Genomic DNA, 16,919 nt, shown 5'->3' on the forward strand with positions numbered 1-16,919 from the left:
TTAATGATTTACAGTACTAATGTAATAAAAATGTTAGCTTGCGATGAACAAAGATAACAGAGACAACCACGAGTTTACCTGCTCGATGGCACCCTTGAGTTTGTTCATGTGGCTTTCAAACAGAGGGAAGTGAGAGAAGAAGAAATCCTGGAAGCGGCTGTCCTCCTCCGGGTCGGAGGACAGCGTGAAGATGACTCCGATGGCGATCTTCTTCTTCCGCATCACCCCGAGGCTCTGAGTTCCACTTTCATCGGACATGTTGAAGCTCTCCTCCACCGACCTGATCAGAGCAGAGTTGACAGGGAGTCAACTTCAGAGGAAGGCAGATTTAAGGGTGCAACTATCGCGCAATTTTAGCTGGAATCATGCTTTCAGCTCATCTTTTATTCAACTTTGCACTTGCCTTGTTTGCTGTAATTTTGTAAAACTGAATATTTCTATTAAGCAACTAAAACACAGAGACTTTCCGTTCTAGTCCCGTTTTATTGTTGCAGCTGGAAAACGAGACGCTCCGGTGCTGTTGAGCTGCAGTGCTGGGAAAATCAGCGCACTCAGAAGCCGACAGCTGAGTTTATACTAACAGGCCGACACAGCATCCTGTCCAGTCACAGCACTGTTTGCGATCAGATATTAGCACATAGCAACAGTGTGTGTCATTCTCCCAGCTGCCTGCTGGATTCTGAGGAAGTCCACCAAGGATAAACTTTAAAAGTCAGGCGGGGGCCTCAAACAGGGACTTCAGTGACTGGGAGAGACTCAGTGTGAGTGCTGGGGCAAGTTGTTTCTGTCTGATTAACATTTAAAGTGGGTGATTGTCAGAGTGTTTTAGAGCTGAATAATCAGCTAGAAGTCTATTAGATGTCCAGTTAATCTTTCAAGCTAAAGTGCTCACCATGTTTTCAAGTATTACAGATTTTAGCAGTTTGCTCAGTGACTAAAAAAAAAAAAAGCAAAAAAATGGACTTCTGGAGACACTACTTAGGTGTCTGACAAATCTCTGAGTCAAAGCAAATGGTGAAGACTAGTTTTGCCATTTTTAAATATTATACATATTTACCAATTTATGGATTTTAAATGAACTGACTGACAAAAAAAGCCTCATGTTGGCATCTTTCTATCCCAAATTAATTTTCAGTTTCTACTATTTTGCTTGCATTTTCATATGCATTAAATGGTTTCAGGCAGGTGTGTCTGCACGCTCGAGTTCACGCGTCTCACCATCGAGGGAAGACGCCGTTCTCCAGGCTAGTGGTTTGACTGCGGAGCCATCGGCGCTGGTAGCTGGATGCACAGCTGCTGTTCAAGGAGGAGCCGGGGGACGGGAAGGGAGTGATCAACAGGCTGCTCAGAGAGGCTGTGAGGACACGAGGAGGGGTGGAAAGAAGAGCAAAGGAGGAGAGAAGAGAGCAGAAAGGAGTAGGAGTTGCACAGTGGGGGAATAGGGAGCAAACGGAGGGAATGGTGGGTGACAAGAATAAAAGGATAAGAGTGAGTCAGACGGAAACCGCGTAGGGTTATTCATTATTCATTCATATGAGGCATCCTTCACACACATAAAACTGGAAAGAATGAGGCACAATAAGTGTTCCCTAATGTGACAAAGAAAAAAACCCACTTGAGAAACAAACCCACAGACTTTCCTTTTTTTTTTTTATTTAACCAAATCTCTAAATACTGAACTTTCTTCTAAAGATCTAATATCATCCAACAGACACATGTTGAAGCTTTACACCAAACTTGGCATGATAATGAAAACCTACACACACACACCCCAACTAAAGGTCCATGACCACAGGGTTATTTACAACCCAGGCAGCAGGCACTGCTGATAACCACCGATCAATCGTCTTGTGAACAACGTTACTGCTGTGTGATTAAAAAGGTAGACAAAATTGAACACGAGCACACCAGAAAACTAAGTCAGAAAGAATATCAGACGGGAACAAGTGAGACAGGGAGGGACATGTATGTTTCCATGCATGTCTCTCTGTCAGAGCTGAATAAAGAACTCTCTGGCTTTGACACAGTGGGGTGGTGGAAAGTGCAGCTGAGAGGACGAGGCTTAAATTAGAAGCTCATTTACTAGTAGTGGGTTTAAAGAGCTGCTATATTTATTCAGCTCCATGTGATCTGCGTTTGAGCAAAGAAAGCAACGCCAGTGCCAACTGGATGTGGGGATGGTTGTACAGGAAGGGGGCAGGGAGCAGAGGTCAGTTTTTGCAGGACAAATCCTAAGAGGCTATGTAAACATCCCAACACTCTTGTCTACCTTAGATTACGTTAAATCTGCTTACTTTAATGTTTAAATACTCTTCAGATTCAAAGTACTCAAAAGTGGTAAGGATTCATTTTCAAGTCTTTTGCCCTGCATTTCTTAAGAATAAGAGTTTTATTAAAGAAAGCTAGTGCTTTTGTGCAGCACACAGCGAAGCTGCAAGTGAAACACCTCTGGGTAAACTTCCTGGTGGTTTTGTAACGCTAGTCATGTGAGCTTCATAAGTAAAGTTAAAGCAGGTCAACCACACTCACACAGGAAGAGCATAGGAAAAAAATAGAAAAAAATAAAAATACACCCATTCACTGCATCACACACACATTCTGGAAAGCTTATGCCAGGAAAAGAAACCCAAAAAAAGTATTTTTAGAAGCCTATAATGTTGGACTTGAAAAAATGTAATGTAAATGTAATGTTCCTGTTCTCTGTTTTATTATTGCTTACCTCTTCAGAATAAAATCTAAGCACATTTCAAACGTCAGCCATAGGACTAAAAGCCGCGCAGAGTGTGGGTCAATCCAGGCTTTGGGCGCAAGTCTCATTAACGTACCTGACCTGGCAATGCCACTGTCCCTCTCGTCGTGTAGACCTCGGCCTGGCATGTCCATTGGGTGGCTGTGGCCTGGAAGAAAGGAGGGAGAGGAGGTGGAAAAGAAAAAAAAGGTGGTTGAGTGAGATAACATGAAAGTGGGAATAAAGGAAAAAGAACATGATAAATAAAAAGCTGTATCAGTCAACTGTGATTAAGAAAATAGAGCTCAGACATGCTGAAGAAGCTCTTAGCAGGTTTGGAGTATCAATCATCTTCAGCATCCGATGTCCAAGCTAAAGCAATTTACAAATTCACTGCAAACGAGCTGAGTGGCTCTTGAGCTGCGCACCAAATGTTTTACGAGTCCGATAACAGGAAGTGTCATCAGAAAAACAAAAAACTAAACAAAGAAAAACTAAAAATAAACAAGACAAACATTGTTATTGTTGTATTGGGCTGTTTCTCATACACTCACTGTTACCATCAACAATTTCTGCTAGTCGTTCAACGGTTTGTTTGCTCTCAAAAAGGTCAAATGTGGAAAAACGTGGAGAAATTACAAAAGTTTTGAGCAATGCAGAACTTAACTTTTGATTCATTTATTGGCACAATTATTGGTACCAATAAATGAACCAAAAGTGAATTCCTGCAGTGTTCAAGCCTTTTGTTTTAAATGTTACATACATTTTATTTTTTTGTTTTGCATTATGGCTGGGCAAAAAGTGTCCTCTGATTCAGTTTAATGTGCTGTAGCCATGTCTCAGAGCCTTTAGATAATCAGATTCAAATCCATTTCTAATAAATTAAAGATGAGTCTAATTAGTCCCTAATTCGTGCAAGACAACAACCCTAAATCATACAGACAATATACTGTCAGAAATACAACAAAAAAAATAAAAGTGAGAAGGCGTGCAAAGAGCAGCAAGGCCTTCCAAAACTTAAGTTTAAATAATAAAAGAAAAGAGTTTGCACAGCACCATAAAATATAAAACAAATAATGACAGCAATCAATCGAGTTGCATTATCACACTGCAGAACCAGTGACAAAAAAGTAAAACAAATATGCTTCAAAAGGTGGCCATTTGTTCTCAACCAGAGAAAATAAGCATCTTAGTTCTTTAACAAATGAACAAATTTGAGTTACTTCAAATGCAAAGCGTTACATGATGAACTCAACTAATGTGCACACAAATCTATACAGCCTGATCGTTTAGCATGTGTGACAATCAGTGAGAAATGATGAAGGAATCCCCAATGTGGCTCTTATAAAACACGACAACAGTGGACATGTGTCGTGAACATTCCCAGGTGGGGAAAAACAAGCTATCTTTTAATATAAATACTGACAAGATATTTTACATCTAGCTGAAATGACAGAAGGTCTGTCAGACTGTCTGTTTAACTGCATTCATGTTAAAAATGGTCATGGAGTAAGAAATATTTGGCTGTTTTAACCACATTGGTAAGGGCTGCAAGAGATGAGCAGAAAATGTAAACACGACTAACTAATGCAAACAAAGCCTAAAAGCATTAAAGATGCAGTCGGAGTAAGTTTGTGGGAGAAGAAGGAAAAGAAACTAAAGTAATAACTAACGCTACAGTAACCGACACCGTGAGCCCCCATGCATTTTATAAACATGCAACACACCTGGGTCACATACGACTGGACGATTTATTTATGATTTTTTTTTTTTTTTTTGAAGAATCCTTTTGGCTGTAAACATAAAACGATGCATTCCTTCTGCGATTTACAAGGTGAGAGTTTAGGATTTCAGGTGAGAATTATGTTTTGGGACCATCTATTAAAATCAAAATGTTCAAACAAGAATAAATTGACTTTTTGATGGAAACTACCTTTTTTTTTTCCAGTCTCAACTATATGACCCAGGTTGATTGTAGACGCGTTGTGCAACGGCATGCTGTTACTGCTACTGCCACGTCTAATCCAAGAATCAACACACATGCATGCCGTAACCTGAAAAACCACTATTAAACCAACTACAGCTTCTACGCGTACATGCAACCGGCACACAGCAGCTGTGGCCAGTTTTTGAGCGCCAACCTGAAAAGAAAGATGCGCTCTTGATGAGGCGCAACGGGCCCTGTTCAGAGAAGGCCCGCCGAGGGCTGCAGAGCTGAGAAAATCCTGGGCCGCACAAACAAAATACATGGAAGAGAAAACAAAAAAGAGAGAGAGAGAGGAAGAAAAAAAAAAAAGAAAGACAAAAACATGAGCCATAATTAACAAACAAATAAAGGAGGAAAGCTGGAAGTATCCTGCTGTCCAACACGTTAGTTACAGGAGATTTTTAGTCTAAAATTGGGGATCGACTTCTGATGGTCAGTGAGACAAACAAGAATTATCGCTCACAGAAAACACAGCTAATTTATATTTTCTATCATTTTTTTAAAAAATCATGAATCATCCCAGTCAAGGTTTCTGCTTTGATTTGTCTTTTCTGTGAGGATGAGGAAGTAAATACACAAAAGAACAGAAATGATCAACATTTTTAATATTTAAAATGTGTTTTTCTATACTTTTCTAATACGTGTGTTTCTTATTTTCTACGCCCAAGTCAATGGCTGTCTGTGTAAACAAAACAAAACATAAAAAAAGTGGTAACAGAGTTTCATCACAGCAGTGAGTGCAGTCATGAGACAGAGACGCACTAAAAGCATCAGCAGTGCTGCACAGGAGAGTTGACTAAGCTGTTTCCTCAGAAATCATGTGCTTTCAGCGACAGTTCTGAAGTTTCTGTTCACAAGATGAAGGGGAACGCAAAAGAAAGCTGCTGAACGAGTCTTTCCAGTGTGGTTTGTACTTAAAACAGCAATGCCGAAAGGTCATGGGATAATTAACTGTGTAATGTAACTAAACAAAGAAAATAACGCTGAAGCTGAAAATTTCTTGACAAAACTTATAGTAGTAAGAGTTTGATGCGCTGCTGAATTCGGTTACCTATGTTCCCTAAAAGACTGTTTGGCCCGGTGTTTTGATCTGGCTTTAAGGTGTTACTGTCCGGTCCGATGAACTCCAGACTGTCTTGTAACCTGTTGGGATAAAACAAAACGTTAATGTGACCATGTCTACAACCAAGCATTTGATTATCTCAGCTTGAGAACTTTTCTGATTCAAAGACAAAGAAATCAACCATAACGAACAGAATCGGAGCAAATGAGCACGAGAAGATAAAAACGGTTATTTTTTCCAGCTTATTATTGTGGTTGCCATGGTAATCGGAGTGAAACGTGTGCACGTGCGTGCGCTTACGTGTTGAGGCTGCCGTATACGCTGCTTCCCGTCCTGGCGGTGAAGACCTTACTCAGCATCAGCTGAGGCGGCGATCTGATAGGACGATAACACGGGGACAAAGATTATCAGCATGTGAGCTTAGTTCAAAGGCATACTTCTACCAATCGTAAAAGGCCTCTGTAAAAGAACCCAATCTGACTTGAAAGAGTAGAATAAAGTAGAGCGCAGTCATTGTTATGAGGGCTGCCTTCAGCTAAGAGGAAGTTCTGCCCCTGCATATGTTCAGGACAATGAGAAGAATACAGTCCTCATCACACACCTGTACTTCTACCAATCTTTCAAGTCAAAATGCACGTCAGGAATTAGACCCATCTGTCTTTTCTTATTTCTTTATGAACTTGCTTACTTGACTGTCTAGTCACAGAAATCCTACAAACTTTGAGCATCACCTTCCCAGCCCTCAAGAACATTTTAACATTTAACATTTAGGCCAAATGATGCAGCAAATTAGATTGTTTTCCAAGAAGTGTTTCAAAGTAGGGCTTTTACATCATTATAAACTAGAAATGTGCAATTTTCTTACCTGATCTGGTGAATTTTAAGAGTGGACCCTTTGTAGCTCATGGCTACAGAGCCAAACATCATCTCTCCCAGCATTACCACGTCAGAAGAACACCTCGAACCCTGAGGAGGAAAGCGATCTTTAAATGCACTTTCTTTCAAACACGTGGAAGTTCATTTGCCGCTCATGAAGGTGTGCTGCAAGTACAGCAGGATGAATGCATTTTAAAATAACTCTTAGGCTGCGAAGCTGACCTGGTAGCGGAGGCCCTGCTCCTTGGATTCCTTGGTTTCGGAGGCACACGAGGACGAGCTGTCCAGAGAACTGCTGCTGCCTCGTGTAGATCGGAGCTGGCAGCATTTTCCAAACATCTTCACCTGGCCATCAACATTCTGCAGGTCACAAACAACAACAACAGCAAAAACAAAATTATTACAAGCTAACTGGAACTTTAAGCTTAAAAGTCGACGCTAAAATGGTTTGAAGAGATGTTTTTTGATTACTGTAACTTCAAAAAACAGAAAAAGGAGGAAACCATTAAAAGCCAAACACAGTAATTTGAGGTAAAGCTTTCCCTTCGCCTTTATTTTATTTATTTTATTTTTATTTTGCAGTTTTGGTATAATACACAAACAAACAGCAATAAACAACCAACGAGTCGGCTGCCAGGCTATGAAATACATTAGTAAAAAAGAGAAAAAGGAGAATGGTTCAAGAACAAAAGTTATAAAATTCCCAATAGTATTCACAATGTCTATAGAAATCCTGAGATAAAGATGAGTTTAATAGTTGTTTTACAAACATAAAAATATTTGAGCAGACATAAGATTTTTTTTCTTCTTCTGCTACCTTTCATTTTATTTAATTTGAATTGTACTTTATTTGTATTTTTTCTTTTTTGTTTTTTGTAAATGAAATGAATAAACTGCACTAAACTAAACTAAAAAAAATATATATTATACTTATATTTTGTCTAAGTGCAGTGAGAAACCTTGATCAAACTGAAGTAAATTTGTTTAGTTGTTTTTCTTGTATAAAATTAAAGCAGAACACATTAAACTACAATAAATATATTGTCCCAAAAATGAATAACATTTCCAAGGTGAACTCCTTTGAGGTAAAAAGCAAATGAAGTCAGACTGTGTGGGTCAGAAACCACAGAAACCTAACCCGGAGGCACTTGGGTAAACAGCTAACTGACAGCAATGTGAGCTCAATCAGCCCGAGTCATGTGCCTTCTTAACTTGGCAGCCTATTCAAGAGGAATGCATTTGGGAGGGTGGGAAAGGGAGGGAAAGGGCGTGTGTGACTGCAGACGTGTGTGCGTGCTTTCAGCTCGGCTCTAATGGCTCAGCTGAAACCACTGTTGCAGCCGACGTAAGACACTAACATGAACAAAAAAAAAAAAAGAAAAACAGGAAAATTGCAACAGAGATAGTTATTGCTTCATTAGGATGTAAAGTTACAGGCAACAGGTGGTTAAACGTGTGTGTTTTCCCCAATTTCTCTCATTGGTGTGTCGATGTGTGTCACACAATCACATGAGCTTGTGAAGCTGCAATCCCGAGTTCGTGTTTGCATATGCACATATGGGTGTGTGTGTGTGTGTTTGCTGCAGTGCAGTGTGAGGTGTATACAGAGTCCAGCAGCATGTGACTGCCAGTCATATGACTCTCGGAGAACTCGTGACTGAGCTGCGCTGCAATCACTCCCTGCTTTTCTCCCTCCCCTCTGTCCACCACTTTAACTCCACAGCTCTCTCTAAGCCCTTTTTAACACTTCTCTTTTCCCTTTAATTCGCCTTTATATTTATTCTCTAACCATTTCCTTACATTTTATTTTTTCCCCCAAAGTTCTCCTCTTCTCTTGCCTTCTGATTTTGTTTGACCCTTGTATTTCCATTGTCTCTTGCTTGATCCCTTGTTTCTCTATTCCGCAAATGTGTTTTGCATTTTCAAACTGTCGATCTGTCTAAAATAGATTCCAGTAAATTGACAAAAAAAAAAAAAAAAAAAAACCAGTCACCATGTGATCAAATTCACAAAGTTGTTGGCAAAGCCTTAATTTTGCAGAATGCACCAAAAACAGTGGCCTGCCTTTCATGCAACACTTACAAATTCTGCGTGGAAAAACTTGAAAGCATGTTTATACAGGTTATCTAGACTTTATGTGCCCCAAACAAAAGTCACAGTGTGAAACTGCATGCCCCATTTAAATGTGATGCTTCAGTAAATCCAAGGAAATGATCTGAGAAAGTTGTGTAAGCATCCTGATTTGAATGCCAGGGTGACATGTGGTAGGATGGCAAGAGGTTTAGTGAGGCGATGTGATGCCATTGCTAGGGGCATGACTAAATTAAAGGCCTAGCATTCTTTGAGGGAATGCATATCACCTGTCACCTTTCATGGCAGGATTTTAAACTAAGATCATCTTACGTTGAGAAATGAGTTGTAATCATTTTTAATCAAACCTTGAATATAATGTCAACACAGTGCCCATGCTCAGGGTGCAGATGTGATGCAGACAACCACCCCCTACCACCACATCATCAATGAGTTATAGCCATTTTTGTGTTGCCTATAATCCTGATTAGCTGTGGTGGCCATCTTGAATTGGAATTACCCCAAAATGTTAACCAGTTACAGATGTGCATACAATGATTACTTTCTAAAAGTTTCATTACAATCTGTCTAGTGCAGTGGTTCCCAACCCTGGACCCTGAGGAACACCATCCTGCAGGTTTTCATTGTTTCCCTGCTTTTCAGCGTGTCTCCGATGTCTGGAGAAGCCTGTTAATCACTCACTCATTCAAATCAGGCGAGTCAAAGCAGGGAAACAAATAAAACCTTCGAGGACCAGGGTTGGGAATCACTGGTCCAGTGGTTCATGATATATTTTGCTAACAAACAGGGTTGACTCCAACAAATAACGCTAAAGTTTTAAACAATGATCCCAATGAGTAGCGCCTATAGTATGTGTTGTGAATGACTTTCAGCTACTGCAATATAAAATTTTAGCTCAATGTATGTAAAATTAACTGAGTTATAGCCTTTTTTTTTTTAATGTCAGTTGGCTGTGGCGACCGTCTTGAATCTGGTCGACTCCAAAAGTTAAATCAGTTGTAGATGTACATCAGTGTGGTCAAAAAGACCACAGGGAAGGCAGGTAAATATACTCAAGAAGCAGAGAGGGGAGGAAAAAGAGTTAAAAAAACAAGAGGTTAGAGAGCGAAAACTCTAGCTCTCTCAGAAATGTGGGCAAAGGTGGTAGACAAATGAGAAAAAGAGTGGAACAATATATGAAGTGAAAAACTGTTAATATACTAAATATACTAATTTGATCAGATAATATCAAAAAACAGTGAGACTGAAATGACCAAGAAAATGAGAGACAGAAATAATAAAGACAGCGAGTGACACGCCTGTCATGTGATGATGAAAGAATGCTGCGTACATACGGGTTGTCAGCTGAGGCTATTATTATTGGAGATAAGAGCAGCAGAACAAACCGGTCAGGGTCAAACAGCAACACAGTGAGACATAACAAAAATATTAGAAGTGTTATGCAAAATTTAAAAGGTCTGGAGTGGTGACTGTGTGTCATCGTTTGTTGAGAAAAAAATAAATCTAATGAGAAGGGCGTTATACAGTGGAAGAGGACACAAAGCTGCTAATCTGAAGACGCAACTGACACGTTTCCAAAAGCTATTTTAGCACATTTCCTGATGCACGGCAGTAAAAAGGAGGGTCATGCTCTCAGTGACAGAAACAAACAGTCCTGCTGATATACGGTTAATGACTGCCTTTGAAACATGCCCTGGGAAACTAATCACAAGACTTGTTTAAAATAAACCTTTACAGAACAAGTGTTCACAAAACTGGTTCTGTGGCTAACCTAGTTTTAGAAAAGAAAAGAAAAAAGTGACAGAATCAAACTCAAATTGGCTTAAAAAAACCCTCTAATTTGCACCATATTATTGCTGAATATTGAAGTAAATAACGTCTTATTCCCAAATAAACACCTCCACAATCTGGAATTGTCCCCCCTCTCTGTAACCTGCAGACTCCGCTCACTGTGGGTCACAGTCAAGTTTCCTTCATCTTGTGCTGTCTGAGGTTTGTGAATCGTCACCTTACCTCCGGCAATGTCCGTTTCTCTGCTCTCATCTCTGCTTGTCTGTTTTTACTCTGTGAAGTCTTTTAAGGTTAGTGTTTAGACTTGTAATAAAATCCTTACACTTCCCAAACTTTTAAATGTTCCCCCGAGTTTGAGCTTTAAAAAAAAAAAAAGGAAAAGTACCCAACAATAATATATGGATGGATAATACAGAGTATAATAAGCATGCAGGATAAGGAAAGGGGACATGAAGGTAACCAAAGCAAACAAGCGAGGGCTTTTTAAAGACTATAGACAAAAATACAAGGTAAACATGTGACTCACAGTGGTGGGGGTTTCCTCCGTGCCCTTTTTCTTGGCATTGGAGTCAAAGAGGACATTTCTGCCGCGCTTCTCGCAGTCCTGGTACACTATCAGCCTGATCTGACTGGGCTCCAGCTGGGGAAACGGCCAGCTAAATAGAGGGATGGATGGACACAGAGCAGGGAAAGGACAGAAACAAAGAAAGTGAAGATGAAAAATGAAGATGGGAGATAAGATAGAAAGTGGGAGGAAGAAGATGATGCAATTAATACACATGAATTCAAATAGTGATAAGCAGGAGAGGCAAACTGAATGAATGATAAAAATGAAAAACCCCTCAAACACGTTTAACATCTGAAGGTTGTTTTATTTCAAATAAATAAGGTCACATGTTAGTTACATAAGACAGAGTTCAACTGATAAATAGAACAGACAGCTGACTTTATTTTGTTTAATGTTTTGCAACATTAGTAGCAAAGGTCACAATAACACTGCATTGAGTACTCTATAATACAAGCAAATTAATGTAAAATATCTGGAAATAACTTGCTAAATTTGACCAGTTGTGTTTCAAAAGTTTGTCTAACACACACAGAGCTTATCTTGATCTTTGCGATAATCAGGTCACAGAGGAGACGTGAATCTCAAGCAGGTCTAAGTGCCGTTTTTACTAAAGTAAAATATACCATAACCTGCATGGCTGGAAATCTTTACAGATACTTAGTATGTACAGAAATGTAATTGCAAGCCAGTAATAAACACTATTAAAGCTGCCACCCAGTGCACTGGCAGTGACAGTAAATCCATGCCACAGCTGCCATTCATCCATCTCATACCTCAGCCAGTGGGGAGTCACAAACGCACTCTAAAAACTACTACCACCCCCCCATTACAGAACTAACAAGTAGTCACTCAACACTCCAAAGAGGAATAAAAAATAAAAACTGGACTTCTATTCTGTAGTTGAAAGACGTTTTACTTATCATCCAAGGAGCTCAAGACACCCAATATATATTTTTTATTTTTAAAAAGTGCAGAAGAACGTTTTCTTTACTGAACTAGAAACATTTCTGCGTGTTTAACCTCCTCCTGATTCATAACCCGTCACATATTTTTGATTAGGAGCCAACATATCCAGCCTGCAAGTCACTGAGATCAGTTAAGTCATCATTATTACTCCTTCCAAGTGATTATTCACTTCTAGGACAGCAGAGTGACTAACAGTCATGAGATTACGATCAATGATCAGCTGGCTGAAATTAAAATTGTGACAGTACCATTTACACAAAGTAAAAAGCCTCCTAATGACTAGTTTTTTGTAAAATCAGTCATTAGGAAGCCCATTAGCTGGTTCAATCCCCAGCTCTTTCAATCCATGTGTCAAAGTGGCCATGATAAAGAATCCCAGTGTTCCCCTCATTGTGTTTCATGCTTTTAAGTTATTAAACTCAAATTATTAAAAAGGCATCTTGGGTAATAACAAAATTGCTAATGCTAATTTACTCCTCAGGGCATATCCCCACTGAACTCCACTGAACTTTAGAGTCTGACTTTGCTGTTTGAGGAACTCAGACACCTGGATGATTTATTAGAAGCTATAACATGACTGGCAATTGGACCAGCTGGTGACAGTCAAGGATTTCCATCTGATATGAAATATAGATGGGTCGGGCAGATGGACACAGGGCAGAACCTAAATATAGTTCTGCATTGGGAGCAGCGAGTGTACCTAAACAGAATTGTTTAAAGTAAATGGGCTGATGGGGAGAGGAAGAAAAGAAACGGTTCAGTCTGTTTGAATTGCCTGCTAAATAGTCCTAACTATCCCACAATCAAACACAGCCTTTCAGTGGCTGGTCAGGAGCCCGTGGACAGAACAGGAAATTCTTGTTCATGATAGTTTGTTTGCACAAATCCAATGGTTTTTTTTTGTGTGTGCGCATCATTCCCATGCATGCAAAATTGATTATTTACCAAACACTGGTGTCAAAGAAATGACTGATTTAGTTTCAAAGTGAAACAAGGGAGGATGAGTCATGTGCAGTCTTTGAGTTCAAGCTTTCAACCTAAAGTAAATCTGGTACAAAGACTGAGCAGTTTCACACCTGTTTAATGTTATTTTTATATTTAATTTTTTCATAAAAAGTCATGAGTTTCAACTTTTTAAAAACTTTTAAAGGAGGTACTTTTAGACTACAATCATAGACTCAACAATCAGTATTTCCACATTACAGTCTTGCAGTATAACATAAAAAATAATATGCAAGAAATGGTAAGAAAACGAACAGAAACTTGCTTTTGATGTTTGGTATTAGCCCACAAGCTTGAAGACAACTCAACTTGAAGATAACGCCACTTGGCCAGCGTTTGTTGTGAATACAACAGACTGCTTTTCTCTGACATGCATTTGTCATATGTCCTGTGCAACCAGAAACAAGCCCCCCCCATCTGTCCCAGAGGCTCCAAATGGTTGTCGTGCATCTAATACAAGTCCTGCTTACCCCCAGGGCACGTAACAAGTTTCCCCAAACGAACTAAAACACTAAGCATTTTGAAGAATGATGGTGTCCAGCCATGCAAGTGTTTACTGCACAGTTCAAAGGTTACCGCTTTTTTAACTCACATTTCTACTTTGTTCTCGAAGAATAAATTGGCTTAGAGAACTTTGCAGCAGTCTCTTACTTTTGTTGTGACATTCAAGATGCTTTAAACTGTCCTTAATTTCCTTTATTATCATTCTGATTTATCTCAAATCCTTTTGGAATTGCTTAAATAGGGTTTGCAATCCTCCTATGTAGTCAAATACCAGATTTTTTGTCCAGCAGTTGTTGGAAGTTCATGTTTGACCACTTCACAAAAACAATCCTCAGTTTTCTCTTCTTGGCTTGTATCCGAGGGAAGACCTCTTACCCACTGAGTTCATGTGTGACGTAAAGCCGGTCTGCCTTACATAAGGGGCTCAAATCACATTGTATAGAGCTGGGTCGATAACAGCCTTGGAGACCTGGGTGTAAGATTACATAGGCTGTTGTTTAAGTCTGTCACATGCCTCCTTGCAGTTGGACTACAGCTTTTCGTGAGTGATTTATTTATGAATTTGGTGTTTATTGCAATGTGTTTAGCCTTTGTATTCATTATATGGGCTAACACTTGTAGGAAGCGGGTCAATTTACCAGCAACAGCTCAAAGATTGTGTTTTCAACAGTCTAATATCTAAATATTGAAATTAATTACAGCTAAAAATATTCCAACACTATTCATACACTAAGATTGTTTCCCTATAAAGTGAAACGGGAACGGCACAACTGACAAGTTTGTTCTAGCCATCACCCCAAAATATTAAACACAGAATGAAGCTCAGATTTTCCATAAAGGTCACAGAAAACAGAAACTCAAAAACAAAACAACATCTGAAAGAAAGACGAGGCGGAAAGAGAGCAGAGGAGGAAGTATCCATCAGTGAGCGTGTGACAGTCACAGCGCTGATACAGGAGAGAGGGGAGTCATTCATAAAAGTAGCACATGACTTCATGACTGTTAAATACTTGTACTAGTCTGACTTCAATTGTATTAACGAACAATGGCTAAAAGGTTTCTCAGGCACAAGGTATTCGTTTCCTGGAAAACCTGTTGATTTAGAAACATTAAAATCCCTAACAACTCCAATGTCTTAAAATTCACATAGGAAAGCAAAATAGAGCCTGATTTATTTCAGTTATTCGCTGCCTTACTAATGAGTGGTCATCAAGTTTAATTAAAAAAAAAGGTCTTTCAAAGTACAGAATCCCTGAACTCAACTCCACCCAAACGAGTATCTCTGAAAACAAAAGGCATGCTTCCTTTTACGATCCTCGTAGCCCACATGACCGTGACTGATAGAATCAACTTTGTTCACCATGCTGCTGCTGACAGTAAAAACTCCTGCTTTACTGCTTCAAACTACTAACAAGTTTAGTGGCTGAGACTATCAACGCTATGACAATAAAAAAAAACACAATTATTGTTTGCCAAGCCCACTCTGATGCATGTACGCCAGGTTAAATATTGCCGACTCCTACCTGAGCATCATTGCGAGTCTGCCAGTCTTTCCCCAGCCCTTTCCCACTCTATTCCTCTCCTCTCCCCTTCTCCTCTGCCAGCCACAGCAGCGGGGTCTAAGAATAGCGGTGAACTAAATTCACACAACATGAGACTATCAGGTGATCACAGCAACACTGTGTGTGCTGGACAGTACAGAGGCAGCAACAGCAGCAAGCCTGGACTGCTGACAGTCAGAAAGCGCTGTGATAAGAGAGTGACAGTAGACAATGGTTTGTGTGTTGTTTCTTAATTCCACTCTTTTTGTTCCTCTCTCGCCTGAATATTCCGTTCCCTTTCTTTCCACCTTTTTCGATCCGATAAATGTAAATATACAATTATAAGTTTTAACACACAAGTTAAAATATGAGCTCAAAAATCCACAGAAGAGTTTTGCAGATTTTTGATTTCTCTCTTTCTAAATGACAAGTAACATTTTAAGGGAAGTAGATATAAACAGTGAGTTCTTCATAATGGCACTGTAAAAAGGATGACTATAAAAGGTTTTTTTCTTTCAAAAAAACAACACATACATATTTTATTTTTAAAAATGAAAAATACTGGCCAATTAACAGTTGACTGGTTAATCGGTCTACCACGAGTTATTGTAGCTTCACATCGAAACTATGATTCCCAAAGTAACAAATAACATTATAAAGATCAGGTTTAAATATATGTTTCTAAAAATGTAATTATTAGACTTTTCTAGAAAGATAACACACTTGTATAAAAAAAACAAATAGTAAAAACAACACCCATTTGCCTAGAGATGACTATCTTAGACTGAGAAATGCAAACAAATCAAGAACGCAGTCATATTATCAATTTAACAGTCATATAATGCTAAGCATGTTCTTTACTGCTTGTTTTTTTTCTATTATGAACCAAAGAAGGATCAATCAGAAGCATCAGTAGGAACAGTGTTGTTAAGATCGAAACAGTACCCTTCTTTTGTTGTAACAAAGCAGTCCAGTTTCCTACGTTGCTATGAGTCTGACATCAGCCTAAACTGCCCTCAAAGACCCCAACTCCCTCTCGATTGCTACTAGAACATCTGTGTGTGTGTGTGTGTGTGTGTGTGCCTGAGAGAGAGAGAGAGAGAGAGAGAAAGAGAGAGAGCAAGCATGACAGACAGAGAGACAGTTATATAAACATCTCCCCAGTCCAAGTTGTGTGACGTTCTCGCAACTATGTGTGACAGAAGATACTGTTAGATCTAGCGGGCTTTTTTTAACATTGTTTCTGCTGCAAAAGGTTCACCCTGTCTTTAAACGGATCTGAACTATATACAACTCATTATATAATCGCAACAATGAAAAAGCAACATTTGTGCATGTCATTAAGGTTTTTACTGCATTGAACTGATGACAACAAATATTAACAACATAAATAAATAATTATTATTATTCTCACAGCCTCATCCAACCATCTTATACAGACTCCAAGCCAAGACTACATTCAGTTACCATATTAGTCTTTGTGTTTTAACAAACTGCTAGCTGCGCTGTGTATTTTATATACAGGGCATGCAAGTACAAGCTTTATTGTCAAGTGCATACAGCTTACACATTAATTCTAAAATGAACAAGTCTGCTACTCAGAAAAGTGAACAAATAACTTAATCTAGAACTATTTTTGATCATCAAATTATTATTTTGGTCATTTTTAAGCTAAATTTAAAACACCTGCATAGTTCTGGACTATAAAGAAAAAAACATCTGAAAACATTTTTAAAAAAAGTATGAAAATGTTCCAATTTTGATTTGATTTTATGGCCCATTGGGAAAATAACCGTTAGACA

The 16,919-nt window shown here is 39.0% G+C and overlaps 1 protein-coding gene across 3 annotated transcripts in view; it reads right to left on the minus strand.

Moving 5' to 3' along the window:
- Positions 1–16,919, minus strand: part of fnip1 (folliculin interacting protein 1) — a 34,333-nt gene that overhangs the window by 11,587 nt on the left and 5,827 nt on the right. Inside the window, exons 1-10 of one of the 3 annotated variants that reach the window (XM_017419933.3) lie at positions 15,100–15,199; positions 11,063–11,192; positions 6,877–7,014; positions 6,644–6,744; positions 6,079–6,153; positions 5,767–5,858; positions 4,870–4,953; positions 2,826–2,897; positions 1,219–1,354; positions 79–280 (exon numbers count right to left, since the gene is read on the minus strand). In XM_017419933.3, the coding sequence (XP_017275422.1) occupies positions 79–280; positions 1,219–1,354; positions 2,826–2,897; positions 4,870–4,953; positions 5,767–5,858; positions 6,079–6,153; positions 6,644–6,744; positions 6,877–7,014; positions 11,063–11,192; positions 15,100–15,110 (1,041 nt within the window). In that variant the 5' untranslated portion in view covers positions 15,111–15,199. Of the gene's footprint in view, positions 1–78; positions 281–1,218; positions 1,355–2,825; positions 2,898–4,869; positions 4,954–5,766; positions 5,859–6,078; positions 6,154–6,643; positions 6,745–6,876; positions 7,015–11,062; positions 11,193–15,099; positions 15,200–16,919 lie in introns of those variants that run through there. The other 2 variants (XM_017419932.3, XM_017419934.3) reach the window with 2 other exon arrangements.

Source organism: Kryptolebias marmoratus, linkage group LG13 (assembly GCF_001649575.2).
Source record: "Kryptolebias marmoratus isolate JLee-2015 linkage group LG13, ASM164957v2, whole genome shotgun sequence".
Lineage (NCBI taxonomy): Eukaryota > Metazoa > Chordata > Actinopteri > Cyprinodontiformes > Rivulidae > Kryptolebias > Kryptolebias marmoratus.